This window comes from Lontra canadensis, unplaced genomic scaffold, assembly GCF_010015895.1.
Source record: "Lontra canadensis isolate GAN:19392208 unplaced genomic scaffold, GSC_riverotter_1.0 scaffold86, whole genome shotgun sequence".
NCBI lineage: Eukaryota > Metazoa > Chordata > Mammalia > Carnivora > Mustelidae > Lontra > Lontra canadensis.
This window is the reverse complement of record NW_022631080.1, coordinates 1,812,692-1,829,304: the sequence shown is the minus strand read 5'-3', so window position 1 is coordinate 1,829,304 and position 16,613 is coordinate 1,812,692. Positions and strand designations below refer to the sequence as shown.

Genomic DNA, 16,613 nt, shown 5'->3' with positions numbered 1-16,613 from the left:
CCCAGCTGGTCTTCCCTGCTGCTAATACTATATTCCTTTAGAGATTTTCACATCACTTTTGTCAAAGTGAACTTACTAAAACATAAATACTATCGTATTATGCCTCTGTTGATATTCACTTGAAAAAGCAAAAAACAGCCACTGATAATCAGGATCTGGCTGGGCACTTCAGTTAGGCCTTGGAGATACTCGATGATGGCTAGTGCTCACAGCTAGCCTAAGGTTTCTTCTGCTGAATATGTGCAATGGCTCAGTATGCCAACAGCATATAAGGCATATAAGGCCACTTCAGGATTGTAATGCATCAAGACCGAAACATGACCATCTTGTAACCATGTTTCAACAGACAAAAAAATAGTCTGCAGACCACCCCAAATGACTGCATATCCCCCCATCTTCACTAATGTGACAGATGATGATGCCTTACCAATCGTGGTTTTAGCCTCTCTACATTGTTCGTGCCATCTAGATAAAATTTTTAAGATGCCTGGCCACAGAAGTACCTCCATTTCCTTATGGCATCTAATTAAAGACAAAGCCCTGCTTCCCTGACCACCCTCTTCACCTTACATGTACCCAAATCCAATCAACTCTAACCATCCTCGTAGAGACCTACCCCATAGTTCGCTATTACATGCCACCTCTCCTGTTGCAATCATAAAATCAACTTTGTCTATATCCGCATGTTCCTGGTGGCCTTTGGTGGGAAGGTATTGACAGAGTCAGTATTTTCATGTTGCTTTTGTGAAGGTTACCATGACCTGATTTCTATTACTGTATCCATTCTGATTTCTGGCCATTCTAACATTGATTAGATTGCTGGTTTCTAGAACTTAGCAACTAGAACTTAATTTGTTTTTGTTTTTTGGTTTGGTTTGGCTTACTTTGATTTTGGCATGCCGGTGACTAATATAGTGCCTGGTACTTAACACAGTTGATCTTTGACTATATGAATAAGTGATTTTTTTTTTCAGTTCCTCAGGCACATTTTAAACAGGCTCTGCTTCCAATATGAAGGATATAACAACTTCTGAATAAACATTTGAGTGAATAAATTACATTTTCTGTCAAAGGGCAAAACTTCATTATAGAATGTTAAGTGAATAGAAAATTAATTGCTTCTAAAGTCAGGGTAGGGCTCTAGGGAACCTGGAACTTACTTTCATATTAATTAGAGAAGATGTCTTGAAAGGAGGAGGCTTTTAAGAGATGCCGATAAAGAAGGAGGAAGAGGTCATAGAGTGTTTTTAATCAACTTATTAGAGAATCAGTAAACTTCCCTTCTTTGTATACTTTGCTTAAAACTTAATTATGTTTCTTTTTTCTCTATACAACTCAATTGCCTTTTATTTTGCACTTGAAGTTATCTATTTTAGAATTCATGATGTCCTGATAACTCTAAGAATTTTTATGGACCTTTTATTGATACACATACACACACACATACATACATACATACATACACATTTTAAAGAGTTTATTTATTTATTTATTTGACAAAGAGACACGGGGAGAGAAGGAACACAAGCAGGGGGAGTGGGAGAGGGAGAAACGGACTTCCCACTGAGCAGGGAGACTGACACCAGGCTTGATCCCAGGACCTTGGGATCATGACCTGACCCGAAGACATATGCTTAATGACTGAGCCACCCAGGCACCCCACAACCTTTAATATATTTTAAAATTAACAATGTATTCCTTATAGAATGGTTAATGGCTTTTTTTTTTTAGCTTTTGTCTTTACTTGAAGTTTCCTGTACTAGGTACAACAGAATTGGAGTACTAGCTTCTAAACGTATGATCATATATTGAATATATCTTGTCTAAAGTATTTCATATTCTGTTAAGAAAATCATTTCAAAAGTATATGTGCTATTAGAAAAACTAGATTCATTTAAGATTAAAAATACTGTTTGCATGTATGTGTACATACACATACATACATGATAAGCAGAGAAGCACACATACAGAAAATCTGGATGAGGTTCCTGAGGATGACAGATTAGAGAAAGATAAGCATGTCTAGGGTAGAGATGCTTTCCCAAATAAGGTGATTTCTAAGAGGTAGTTTTAGTTACAGGTACTTAATGCTATAATAAGCATTGTTCCTAGCAAGAAGAAAATTGGTGCCCTTTATGAAAGATCTTTCTGTATAGTGGGGAGAAATGAAATCTGACTGCAGATACTTGGACTAACATTGAAGATGAAATGTATAGAACAGAATGGATGTTATTGTTGAAGAGCATTCTGGTGATATTCTTGGCCTTGAAAATAAGGGAAAAGCCAATATATACAAATGTAAATACACACACACACACTAATGCATCACACACACATACACCTGTGTATGTATGTATGTGTGTGTGTGTGTATACACACATACATATTTACCTATGCATCTGTCTATAGAAAGAGGAGAGAGAGAGACAAACCACCAGGGAGGAGGATTAAAGACTGAAGATGCTGAATATTTGAAAATATCTAAGAAAAAAATTGCCCTGAAATCTGTGAGACCAATAAAGTGTTGTTGCTCTTATTCTCTAGTGATAACAAAACATTTCAACATGTCAGTATAATATGACATGATCTGAAAATGCAGGAACAACTTAATTAGGGTCCTTTAAGATGTGATATTTCTACTAGCCAACTAAAGCATTTGTTTTTCTTTTCTTTTTTTTTAATTTAAATTCAGTTAGCCAGCATATAGTACATCATTAGTTTTTGATGTAGTGTTCATTGATCCATTAATCGCCTGTAACACCCACTGCTCATCACATCAGGTGCCCTCCTTAATGCCCATCACCCTGTTACCCCATCTCCCCACCCACCTCCCTTTCTGAATCGCTCACTTGGTTTCCCAGAGTCCATAGTCTCTTATGGTTTATCTCCCTTTCTGATTTCTTCCCATTCAATTTACCCTCCTTTTCCTTATGGCCCTCTGCACTATTCCATATAGTCCACATATGAGTGAAACCATATGATAATTGTCTTTCTCTGATTGACTTATTTCACTTAGCATAATACCCCCCAGTTCCATCCGTGTAAATGTAAATTTGTTACAAATTTACACCTTTGCAGAGCATTTTAACTGTGGGTAGGGTGGGAGAGACAATAATACTGTATATGGAGGCATTAAGCTACACTGGACCTCACCTTACTGTGCATCTAACTATATATCAGGTACTCTTCCATGCCCTGGAGATGACATGAAGAAGGAAATTCATGAGGATTTCTGACCTTTTACAGTTCTATTCCAGTGAGGAAGGTCAAAATTAAGTAAGAATATGCAAAATGTATAGAATGTTAATGATGAGTGTCAAAGACAAAAATGAGGAATGAGAGCTAGTAAATGTGTGTATGTGCTTGTGTGTGTGTGTGTGTGTGTAGATAGATTAGCAGGAGAAGGCTTCCCTGAGAAAGTGACATTTAAATAAAGATCCAATAATGAAGTACTATATGGTGACTAACATAACATAATAAAATAAGTAAAGATCTAAAGGCAGTGAGGAATTTATAGATACCTGAGATAAGAGTATTTCTAGCAGAGGGAGGAGTGAGTATATAGGTCTAAGGGAGGAGCATGCCTGGAATGTCAGGGAACTACAGAGTATGGTGGAGGTGAAGAATCAGGTGTCACAGAAAAAGATGTCCAAGAGATTAAGGGGGTTAAGGTTACATGGGCCATGGTTAAGACTTGGGCTTTTACTCAGATGAGGAGGAAGCCACTAGAGAGTTGAGTTGATATCTATTGTGTCTGGATTCTTCTGTCTGCTCTGTTGAGAATATATCATCAGGGAACAGAGGTTCCTACTTCTGTAGAAATAGCATTTAGTAGGCTATTTGGAAGCATCTAGACCACTGGGTGATAATGGAGTTTTGCTTTGTTTTGTTTTGTTGTTTTTTTGTTTTTATGAGTGTGCTAGTACTGAGCACAGTAATAAGCATTTTCTGGGTATGTTTTGAGGTTACCATCAACAGGAGTTTTAGAGGGATTGGATATGGAGTTAGAGAAATAAAGGAACAGTCAAGAAGGATTTGGCCTGAAGTTTTTGGCCTGAAAAATGAAGAACTAGATGTTATTCTCTACATGTATACAGGGAGATGTGGAGGAACCAGCACAGGGATTGAGTAAAGGGAGTCCTTGAGCCAGGAGGAAGACTGTGTACTTGTCATCGAGGAAACCTACCTAAGAAATTATTTGAAGAAGAAGTATCCTCTGAATCAAATTATGATGATAAGTAAGTTGAGAGCTGAGGATCAGCCATTGAGTGGGGTAGCACAGAAGGCTCATGGTGTCATTAAAAAAAAAACCAAAACACAATTTTGATGGAACTGAATAAGGGAATTGGTATGAGGACCAGTTTTTTCTTTCTCTTTTCTTTCTTTCATGGGCTAGTTTTTACTTTGCAATGTAGACCTGTGGAGGGCTAATGTTTCTCCTGGTGGCACATACCTCTTTAAAGTCAGGGATATGCCCTCTCTTTTCCAGAAGCATATCTCTCTCCAGATTTTGTTTTTGGTGGTCGTGCGATTTTTATTTTACTTCTTCTATGCAGTTGACATATTTTTTTTCTGAGAAAATGAGAGAAGGTAGAAGTGTTAGGAACTACCAATCTAACCTATTTCAAGACAGAAGATCATATTTTATTTGAAAATGAGTGCATAGGTGTCCAGGTCCAGCAAGAAAAGAGGAGTTTTAGTGATGTTTATTTAGTAAACTTCTTTAACACTTTGTATATGTGGTTATCTGGACACTTGACACTCGCTTTTGTGATCAGGTAATCTAATTAACTAGTAGGCCAAGATTTTATTTCTAAAACGTTTTTTTAAAGTTATTGAAATCACTGTTCACTTTGATGTCCACATGTGGCATTTTGGGATGTTCTCAGTTTATGTCATTCCATTTGTTACAGCTTAGTTATTTCTAGATTTTCATTTTTCTATGTAAGAATTGTCCCAATTTTGGAAATAAGTTATTTGAAGAGCCCCCTTTAATCTTCTTAGAATCCCTGAAGGGTAGGTATCTTTATTGTTACTTTACATAGCAAGTATTGATGCTCAGAAAGGTTGAATCACTTTCCAAATGCCAAACAGCTGGTAAGCAGTGGAGACAGAATTCAGACCATGTGAGAGTAAAATGACTCCAAAACTTTTCATTACCTTCTTGACTGTCCTCTGGCTACCCTAAATTTTTTCATTTTTTATCAACCATCTATAGCTGTGTCTGAAATGAAATGTTTTCTGGAGTTTTCAATGTCTTGTTCATACTCCCCAAAACACATTTGTGCCAATATCTCTCTTTATTTTCCAATATTCCTCTTTAAAACGATGTTACTTGACATAACCCAGATATCATTCAAACACTGATACATGGTGTCTATTCAATGCTTCTTTCTCAGGACTGTCTCTCTATTTATATTCCACTTACTCAGTTTCTTTATAATATACATCTGGCAATGAGTTACAGTAATTGAGCTGTACATGGAGTTTCTGGTCATCTTATAGGCTGTCAGTGTGTATTCTGAGTAATCAGGCATCCCTTCTGATAACTTGGCGCCCATGCTGCATTACTACTTAAATATTTTGAATATCATCTTTGACTACATCCAGACTATCAGGTTGCGTTTTCTGTTAGTCATAGTCAGATACGTTCAAAGGTATTTGATTAATTTCCATTGAAATACCCTTAGAGCAGCAGAGTGGGTCTGAAAGAGAACTGAATTTGTAAATAGATGATTGGGGTTCTAATATTGGATCTAAAACTTTCCACTTCTACAGTCTTGTATATATGACTTAATCTCGCTGATGCTCCGTTTTCTCTTGTATAAAAGAGGACAAAATACTGCTGATTCCTTCTGTCCCACCAAATTATGAAATACATATTTATAATTTGGTATACAATATGAGCAATTCCATTTTTATCATGATTATGCCAGTGTTCTCAAATATTTAATATACCTCTGTGTGCCTCACTTTCTTCCTCTGTCAAATTGTGAGAGTAATAGTAGCTACTCCATACATGATTGTTTTCTTGTGGTTATTGCTATTATATGTATATGAGAAAAACTAGAATAGTGTGATTTAACCAAACTGAATATTTAAGCTAGTTACCCTTGAAATAATCGATTAGAAATTTTCCCCTCTGCGAGGAATACCAATTGATTATTCCATTAGATGCTTAGAATAAAAATATTATGATCATGACATTTAGAAAGCCAAGATAATTTCATCATTTATAAAGACAACATTGTGTTCTGATTCTACTCCTTATGTAATTTCATATATAAAAAAAGCAAAAACTCTATAGTTAAAATAGAAACCCCTCTGATAGGGAAGGGTAACTCTAACGTTGTTTAACTTGGAGAATACCTGTTTGTTGTTACTGTTCTTGTTCTTTTGTAGTACATGTGTGTTTTTACTTCTCTCTTTCTCTTCCTCTCTCTCTCTCTCTCTCTCCCCCTCTCTTCCACCCCCCTGCTCCTCCTTTTGCTGCTGTAGTTCAAATTTGGAATACCCCACATCCTGCTATAGCTCTTGGTACTTGTCAATGTTACCTATTTACTTAAAATGTGCTTATTTTTTCTCTTCTAAAGTACTTAGAGTCTTTGACAAATAACATTTACCTTTTAATAGAGAATAAATTTAAGGTATTGGAAAACATGTGCCAATAAGCTGCCTCTGTTTCTATAAAGGAACAGAGAATTTAGAAGACAAAAATTGACCGTTGAAAAATTGTAAACTTTTGAACTTCATCTAGATTCTTACCTTTAACAAGATGTTGTAGGTATTTTATTTTCACGGACTTTTCTCTACTGGAAAGTTAGAATCTTCCAGGGTTATGTAAATACTTGTGTCAACAATTTGATAATGCCTCTCTGAAAATGATTTTCAAGGTAACACAGAAGTTTCACCTGTTAATTGGTATGGGATCCTGGGAGCATATAATCCCCAAACACCACAGTCTCTGTGCTTTGAAATTTTCAAGTAGAATCTAAGATATTAAAATGTGTCTATCACTTAGAGTTTCCCTACTGATGAGATGAAGCTAAATTTTCATTTGCTGTCCTTGACAACATAACATAAAATGTATATTTTCAAGATAGAGTGTACATACTTAAAAAAAAAAAACTAAAACTATCATTTTATGGCATTTTCATTTGTTTTGCTAAATTTTATTTAGTATTTTATACATTACAGTTCTTTCCCTGATAGGATATATTCTATTGTCTACAGGCTTTTTAAAAACATTTTGCATTCTTGGCATTTACTCCAATAATCCTACTTCATGAAACTGTTCCTCAAATAATTTTAAAAGCCCTCCCTTCAATTGTGGTTATTTCTTTAACTTAGAGAATTGTTTTAAATATTTTTAAATGTATGGATTATAGTATGAGCATTCCCATCATTTGGTGTGCTTGGGAAATAGTCTAGTTTAGCCATATGATGATTCCTTATTTCTCTGAATGTATTTCTGGTGTTGCCATAATATCTTTACCTGTATTTAGTCTACATATCTGTCTTCCTGTCTCTTTATTGGCTTTCAGAGGGAAGACACTAGATCTGAACTGTATAATTACAATTGGCACTTGACACAGGGTGGCTTTTTAAATTTAAACTTAATTATATTAGATGAAAAATTAGTTTCCTCAGTCACACTGCCACCTTTCAAGTACTCAGTACCCACAGGTGGCTAGTGGCTACTGTATTGGACAGCACAGATATATAATATTTTCAAGCTTGTAGAAAATTCTATTTAACAATGCTTGTCAGAGTGTGCACATATCAATTACAGGCCTCCTGCATGTACTCCAGTATCACATTTGTTTAAATACCTATAAATCAAAATAAAATTTAAAAAATTATCAGATACAGAATAACCTCCTGTCACAAAGTCAAGCAAAATCTTTGATGCTATTATTGGGTCATAGGAGTATTGCTCTAACTATATGTTAAATGCCTTAAAGCTTGCTTTTTCAGCAGGTAGTTATGTTTTAGGACATATAACATGTGATAGCCACATATTTTATTGATTATGATCATACAGTTCAGTTGTATCAAGTTTAATATTTATGTATATTAATGTATATATGATAAATATCTATAGGGGCATTGTTAGCTAAACCCAACAGTGGGTATTAAATGCTAGATTTTGTTAATTTAAGTCATCGTGATTTTGTTGTTCAAAAGTTAAATTTGAGTTAGGAGAAATGAACAAATGAATTTAGAAAGCTTTTTGAAACTGAATCTATTTTCCCTTGAAATGGGAGTACTTTGAAAGTTTCAGAGAGAAAAATTAACCTGTAGTCTTGTATTTAGATAAATATGGATTTTTTTGCTAAATTATTCATGATAGTGTGCTTTTTCCTTTTTATATACTTACAAGATTTTCTGTTGATTTTTAGTACAGAGTACATACCTAATTTCAGTAGTGTGTATTTAAAAGACAAATTTTAGTTTTAAGTATCTGTCACTTTATCCTTTCATTGTTTCTTATTATTTGCTTTTTTTGCAGCCTTATAGTGCATCAGAAACTATTGTGTAAAAAAAAAAAGTAAAGAGTAGAAATCTTATTAAAAGTAGTAGCAATTCAGTATGAAATTGGCTTGTGCTTTCATTGTCATTTTGATGATTCTGGTGCAAGAAACTTGAGAAAAAAATTCTTTAGATTCACATGATAAGCTGACAGAGTGAAATATCTTAAGGATTGAAAGGGCAAGTAGAAGTTATAATTACTGTGTAGCTTCACAATCCTTGTATTGAAATACTCACCTTTGCTATCATGCTGCAGGCCATAGAGCGAGAAAAAGCCGAGAAGTTCAGAAAACTGCAAGATGCCAGCAGATCAGCTCAGGCCGTGGTGGAACAGATGGTGAATGGTAATTACACGGAGTTGATTTAGATAATCTTCTTAGGGATTTGATAAACACATAGGTTCATATTTATCAGCTGAATTATATCAGACAAGCACTTCCTGAATGCAAATTTAAATTAAAGTGAGTTTGTGAGCTTTTTATTATTCTTTCTTAATGCTAAGCGAATTATTACAGGAAATTCATCTTTGAGTCCAGTGGAAGAAAATGGGATGTGCTAGAATATTTTATCAATCTGTTGCAAAGAAATCAATTTTAATGGAAATCCTGCTAGCATTTGTCCAAATAATTTAAGAAAATAAGGTTTGCAGAAATCATTGGAAATGTAAGCAATCATATACTATATATAAACTGATTGTAATCTGATTTTAAGTAATTCTTGCAATATATTTTCCCAAAAAGACTAAAATTATGTGTAGGACTTCATCAGCATAGCTGTAGGCTAATTTGACATTTTCTATATTGTCTTTCATTTTTTTACTTACTTTACACATGTCCTCTCAGAAGAAACTTCATTTTTTAACTTCAGTTGTTTTTGAGCAAGGTAAAAGTACAAAGCCAACACATTTTTTTCTTTTTATTTTTATCCATTTCTTATTTATTTATTTAGAGCACTTGTGAGTGGGTGGGGTAGAGTAGGGGCAGAAGGAGAGAGTATCTTAAGCAGGTTCCGTGCCCAGCACAGAGTCCAAGGTGGGTCTTGATCTCAAAATCCTGAGATCATGACCTGAGCCAAAATCAAGAGTCTGATGCTTAACTGACTGAGCCACCCAGGCACCCCCCTTTATTTTGAAATTCTTTTTTTTTTCTTTTTTGAGAATGAATTAAAATTAGGGGCACCTGGGTGACTCAGTTGATTAAGTGGGTGCCTTGGGCTCAGGTCAGGATCCCAGGATCCTGGGATGGAGGCCTGTGCTGGGCTTCTTGTTCAGTGAGAAGCCTGCTTCTCCCTCTCCTCCATGCTTTCTGTCTCTGTCTCTCTCTCAAATAAAATCTTTGGAAAAAAAATTACTTTTTCCTCACAGTGCTTTAGAAGGTATCTGAACAAAATATGTTACTGACGTTGATTGTGAACAAACATTTTTTAAATTATTATTGTCTTAGTACTGCAGTCATTTCCAGATATGAGTGATTTATGAGAATCAGGGATAATGCTATTTTCAAACAAGATTTTTTAAAATAATTCACAGGATATGTTTATAAGAGTATAATAACCAAATGTAACAAATGTTTTTGTTGTACATGTCAGCTTTTTCCAGGATCTGCCTGCATTCTGGAACATAAATTTTGTGTATGAAATATTTTTTGCCTTAATTGCCATGTTGGCATTAAAAAGTTCAGTGATCTTCCTAGGAAATCAATTCATTGTTTTTCTTTTAATGAGCCCCATGACTATATTTGGTTAACAATAAAAACAAGCAAACATGACAGCTGAGGATTGGGTTAACAAGTTAATAAATATATAGACAATGCAAATACTGAAAGTTTGTTTTTGAGCTATATGTTGCTAGGTGGTATAACTGATGAATTTGATAACAGCATTTTCATACTAAATGAAATTGTATGGTCTAAAAAATAGGCTTGTAACCACTATACAATTTCCCTATAGCAACTATATTGTCACTTTTTTTATTTGTATAACGAATATAAAAGCTATACTCTTAAATGGTCTCCTTTCATAATCAAATGTCAAGCATATATTACCTCAGATCATTATTCAAGAAGCACTTAAAATTTAAGAATGTAGGAAATGATTTTTTTTTATAATTAAAACCATATACAGATTTAAAATGATCATATGATTGGTGATGTCATTTCCTAGATTATTGCCCTCAAAGCTCTAAATTTAGGAGGCATGAAGAAAAGTCAGGACATATGCTAGGTCCCTAATAAATACCAATTGGTGAAATTCTTCTTAGCAAAGCAAAGTTAAGACCGTTACTGAGATAATTTTGGTCAGAAAATAATAATACTTTTGAAGGACAATGCTAACTTGTGTGGAGAGCAAATAGCAGTAAGAACTAGGGGTGTGATTTCAGACACTGCTCATAGATTGACTGTATCGATCAAATTTTAAGCTTCTCATGTGTTATGCCAATAAAGATAAGGTCTGACTGTTAAGTGATTAGGCTCAAATTTGGGCTCTATTTAGAGCATAGCTCTTCTACTCCATGCATTCACACATTTTACATCATTACTAAAAAGTAGATGAAAGGATTCTAACTTTTTGTTCCTTTTTTTCAGTCTTACACAGAATAAATTTCATAACATTTATTTTATGTAATTGTACAAGCTATGAGTGAAGACAGACATGTGCCTAAGTGCCTGGAGTATCTCTCTCCAGGTATATTTTATTGGGACCTCCTCACCCTAATTTACAATAGCTCTGCTGGCATAGAACCAAAAACTGGAGTTTACTAGTTTGGCTCGTGAAGCCTAAGGACCAAAATGAACTTTCTCTAAACCAGGTTTCTAACCATTATCTTGGTTAAGGTCTTCAGTTTATAAGCCCAGAATTTATAGTTTAAGCTATGGAATACAATAAAACTTATAACCATATAAAACACATACATTCTTGTCCTTTTATTTATAAAGAAGGAAAATAAGAACTGAATCATAGTACATCATTTATGACCTCATGTAAATGTTCATTCCTTTTAACCACATCTCTTGGCCTCAAAAATTAAGATAAAGACAAATCATTCTTGTACAGTGTTACTAATATCATGCAACCACTACAAATTTATGGTTTATGTATGTTTTATTGTGATAACCACATATAACACATATAGTGTAAAATAGGTGTAAAATAGCGTAGCTGTTATATCTTCAAAAGCATTTTATAATATTTTCTATGTATGTATACATAGAAAGGTAAATTTTCTACTTCAGATACTTTAAAGATTAGAGTGTTGTTTTTTTAAATAACTGGAATGATTTTGGAAGTCCTCTTTCAAATTTTCCTTCAGAATGAAAATCTAAGAACTGCAAAAAAAAAAATTCTTCAATACTTGTATCACTCTGTTTCAAAACTGATATAAAATATATCAGACATATTTCCAAATACACTTTTGGTCATTTCTAAATAACTACTGAAAGAATGAATTTTTAGCATTAAGAAATGCAGAAAATGGGGAGAGAAAGATGGCAGAGGAATAGGAGACCTAAATTTCATCTGGTCCCAGGAATTCAGCTAGATCGTTATCAAACCATTCTGAACACCTATAAAGTCAACAGGAGATTGAGGAGAAGAATAGCAGCAATTCTATGAACAGAACAGCGGCCACTTTCTGGAAGATAGGATATGGGGAGAAGTAAATCCGAGGAGACATACGGGAAGATAGATGGCAAGGGTCGGAAGTGGAAGCCGCCATCAACTGGCTCCCGGCGAGTGAGAGAGCAGTGGCGCACAAAATCAGAACTTTTAGAAGGCTGCTCTGCAGAGGGATGTTGCTCCAGTGGCTAAGCAGGAGTTCGAACCCTCAGGTCCCTCAGGATCACAGAAGGATCAGGGGTGTCTGGGTGTTGCAGAGCTCCCAGGTATCAGAGCAGGGAAGCCAGCTGCAGAGATAGAGCTGAGGAGTGAGCTCTCAGCTCAGGGTTGCCATAAAACAGAATCAGCAGCAGAGTCAGGCCACTGCTCTTCGAGCAGGGACCCTCACAAGTGGCAGGCCTCCCCCTCCTTTCTCCACCGGGAGGAGTGGTACGGGAGCATGCTGCAGGAACCTGCTGGGTTTGAAGACCCCAAATGGGGCCGTGTGCCAGAGATAGAAATGCTCAGTCACAGGCCAGGTGAGCACAGAGTGTGGCCAGAGATCAGAGATACAGGAGTGATTGACTGCTTTTCTCCAAGGGTGCATTGAGGAATGAGAACCCGAGTTATCAGCTCCTCTGGGCTGCAGATTGGGAGGCCACCATTTTCATTCTTATCCTCCAAAGCTGTACAGAAAGCATTCAGGGAACAAAGGCTATGGAGCAAACCCAAGTGGATTACTCAGCCTGGCCCCTGGCAAGGGCAGTGCAATTCCGCCTTGAGAAAGACATTTGAGAATCACTGTACCAGCAACCCCCACCCCCAAGAAGATCAGCAAGAACATCCAGCCAAGACCAAGTTTACCAATCAATGAGAAACGCAAAACTCCAGAACTAGGGGAATACAGCATATGGAATACATGGCTTTTCCCCCCAAGATTCTTTCATCTAACAAAAGTGATTTTTTTTAAATTTTCTTTATTTTTTTGAATTTTTCCTATTTTCTATTTTAACCAACATCTTGTCAATGCCTTTTAAAAAAATCTTTGTTAATTTTCATTTTTATATTCATATTCTATCCCTTCATTGCATTTAACCTTACTTTTATATAAATATATATTTCTCTAAAATTTTGGGATATAGTTTCTTCTAACAGACCAAAATATACCCTAAATCTAGTATATGGCTTTTTTCTAGTCTCCTGGTGATCACACTCTCTCCCCCTTTTTAAAAAATTTTTTCTTTCTTTTTTCAACCAACTTCTTATCAATTCCTCTTTTATAGTCTTTTATAATTTTCATCTTTATAGTCATATTCCATCCCCTCATCATATTACCCTTATTTTTGTATATATATATGTTTTACTTTCTTTGAAATTTTGGGAGGCAATTTCTTCTAAACAGACCAAAATATGCCCAAAATCGACTATGTGGTTCACCAGTCTTATCATATATATACTTTTTTTATCCTTTCTTTTCCCCTGGTTTCAGGTCTCTTTTGATTTGTTTAGTGTATATTTTTCAGGGTCATTGTTACCCTTTTAGCATTTTGTTCTCTCATTCTCTGTGCCTTTATGGACTAAATGACAAAGTGGAAAAACTCACTTCAGAAAAAGAACAAGAGGCAGTACTGACTGTTAGGGACCTAATCGATATGGACATTAGTAAGATGTCAGAACTAGAGTTCAGAATGACAATTATAAATATTCTAGCTGGGCTTGGAAAAAGCATAGAAGATACTAAAGAATCCCTTTTTAGAGAAACAAAAGAACTAAAATCTTACCAAGTTATAATTAAAAAAAAAAGCTATTAATGAGGTGCAATAAAACATGGAGGCTCTTACTGCAAGGATAAATGAGACAGAAAAGAGAATTAGTGATATAGAAGACCAAATGATGGAGAATAAAGAAGCTGAGAAAAAGAGAGATAAGCAACTACTGGATCAGAATGGGAGAATTTGAGAGAAAAGAATTGCCATAAGATGAAACAGTATTAGAATAATTGGGATCCCAGAAGAAGAAAGAGAGGGGCAGAAGGTATATTGGAGCAAATTATAGCAGAGAACTTCCCTAATCTTGGGAAGGAAACAGGCATAAAATCCAGGCACTGGATTAAAATCAATACAACTGTATTAAACTGTATTAAAATCAATATAAATAGGTTAATACCCCATCATTTAATAGTAAAGCTTACAAGTCTCAGAAACAAAGAGAAAATCCTGAAGGCAGCTCAGGACAAGAGGCCTATAACCTACAATGGTAGAAACACTAGATTGACAGAAGACTTATCCACAGAGACCTGGGAGGCCAGAAAGGACTGGCATCTGATATATTCAGAGCACTAAATGAGAAAAATATGCAACCAAGAATACTATATTCAGCTAGGCTGTCATTGGAAAAGGAAGGAGACATAAAAAGCTTCCAGGACAAACAAAAACTAAAAGAATTTGCAAACACCAAGCCAGCCCTACAGAAAATATTGAAAGGGGTCCTCTAAGCAAAGAGAGAGCCTAAAAATAACATATACCAGAAAGGAACAGAGACAATATACAGTAACATTCACCTTATAGGCAATACAATGGCACTAAATTCATATCTTTCAATAGTTACCCAGAATGTCAATAGGCTAAAGGGCCCAATCAAAAGACACAGGGTATCAGAATGGATTAAAAAAAAAAAGACCCATAAATATGCTGTCTGCAAAAGACTCATTTTAGACCCAAAGACATCTCCAGACTTAAAGTGAGGGGGTAGAAAACAATTTACCATACTAATAGACATCAAAAGAAAGCTCGGGTGGCAACCCTTACATCAGACAAATTAAATTTTAAGCCAAAGACTATAATAAGAGATGAGGAAGGACAGTATATCATACTCAAATTGTCTTTCCAACAAGAAGATCTAACAATTTTAAATATCTATGCCCCTAACATGGGAGCAGCCAACTACATAAACCAATTAATAACAAAATCAAAGAAACACATTAACAATAATACAATAATAGTAGAGGACTTTAATACTCCCCCTCACTGAAATGGACAGATCATTTAAGCAAAAGATGAACGAGGAAATAAAGGCTTTAAAAGACACACTGGACTAGATGGACATCACAAATATATTCAGAAGACAGTATGGTACTGGCACAAAATTAGACACATAGGTCAGTGGAACAGAATAGAGAGCCCAGAAATGGACCCTCAACTCATGGTCAACTAATCTTTGACAATGCAGGAAAGAATGTCCAATGGAAAAGAAAGTCTCTACAACAAATGGTGTTGGGAAAATTGGACAGCCACATGCAGAAAAATGAAACTGGACCATTTCCTTACACCACACATAAGAATAGACTCAAAATGGATGAAAGACCTCAACGTAAGACAGGAATTCAACAAAATCCTTGAGAAGAACACAGGCAGAAACCTCTTTGATCTGAGATGTAGCAACTTCTTCCTAGAAACATTGCCAAAGATAAGGGAAGCAAGGGCAAAAATGAACTATTGGGACTTCATCAAGATCAAAAAACTTTGCACAATAACGGAAACAGTCACCAAAACCAAAAGACAACTGACAGAATGGGAGAAGCTTTTCACAAATGACATATCAGATAAAGGGCTAGTATCCAAAATGTATAAAGAACTTATCAAACTCAACACCCAAAGGACAAATAATGCAATCAAGAAATGGGCAGAAGACATGAACAGACATTTCTGCAAAGAAGACATCCAGATGGCCAACAGACACATGAAAGAGAGCTCCACATAACTCAGCATCAGGGAAATACAAATCAAAACCACAATGAGATACCTTCTCACACCAGTCAGAATGGCTAAAATTAACCAGTCAGGAAATGACAGGTGTTGGCGAGGATGTGGAGAAAGGGGAACCCTCCTATACTGTTGGTGGGAATGGAAGCTGGTACAGCCACTCTGGTAAACAGTATGGAGCTTCCTCAAAAAGTTTAAAATAGAGCTACCCTATGACCCAGCAATCACACTACTGGGTATTTTACCCTAAGGATACAAATGTAGTGATCCAAAGGGGCACGTGCACCAGAATGTTTATAGCAGCAATGTCCACAGTAGCCAAACCATGGAAAGAGCCTAGAAGTCCATCAATAGATGAATGGATAAAGAAGGTGTGGTGTGTATGTGTGTGTGTGTGTGTGTGTGTGTGTGTGTGTATACACACACACAATGGAGTATTATGCAGCCATCAAAAATGAAATATTGCCATTTGCAATGATATGGATGGAACTAGAGACTATTATGTTAAGCAAAATAAGTCAATCAGAGAAAGAAATTATATGATCTCACTGATATGAGGAATTTGAGAAACAAGATGGATGATCATGGGGGAAAGGAAGGAAAAATGAAACAAGATGAAACCAGAGAGGAGACAAATCTTAAGAGATTCTTAATCTCAGGAAAGAAAATGAGGGTTGTTTGGGAGGGAAGGGAGAAATGGGGTGGCTGCATGATGGACATTGGGGAGGG

At 35.7% G+C, this 16,613-nt stretch overlaps 1 protein-coding gene across 4 annotated transcripts in view; it reads left to right on the top strand.

Annotated features, from left to right (window-relative positions):
- Positions 1-16,613, top strand: part of DMD (dystrophin) — a 2,197,254-nt gene that overhangs the window by 830,419 nt on the left and 1,350,222 nt on the right. For all 4 annotated transcript variants that reach the window (XM_032883124.1, XM_032883125.1, XM_032883122.1 and 1 more), the window contains exon 19: positions 8,789-8,876. In XM_032883124.1, coding sequence (XP_032739015.1) covers positions 8,789-8,876 — 88 coding nt within the window. The remainder of the gene's footprint in view (positions 1-8,788; positions 8,877-16,613) is intronic.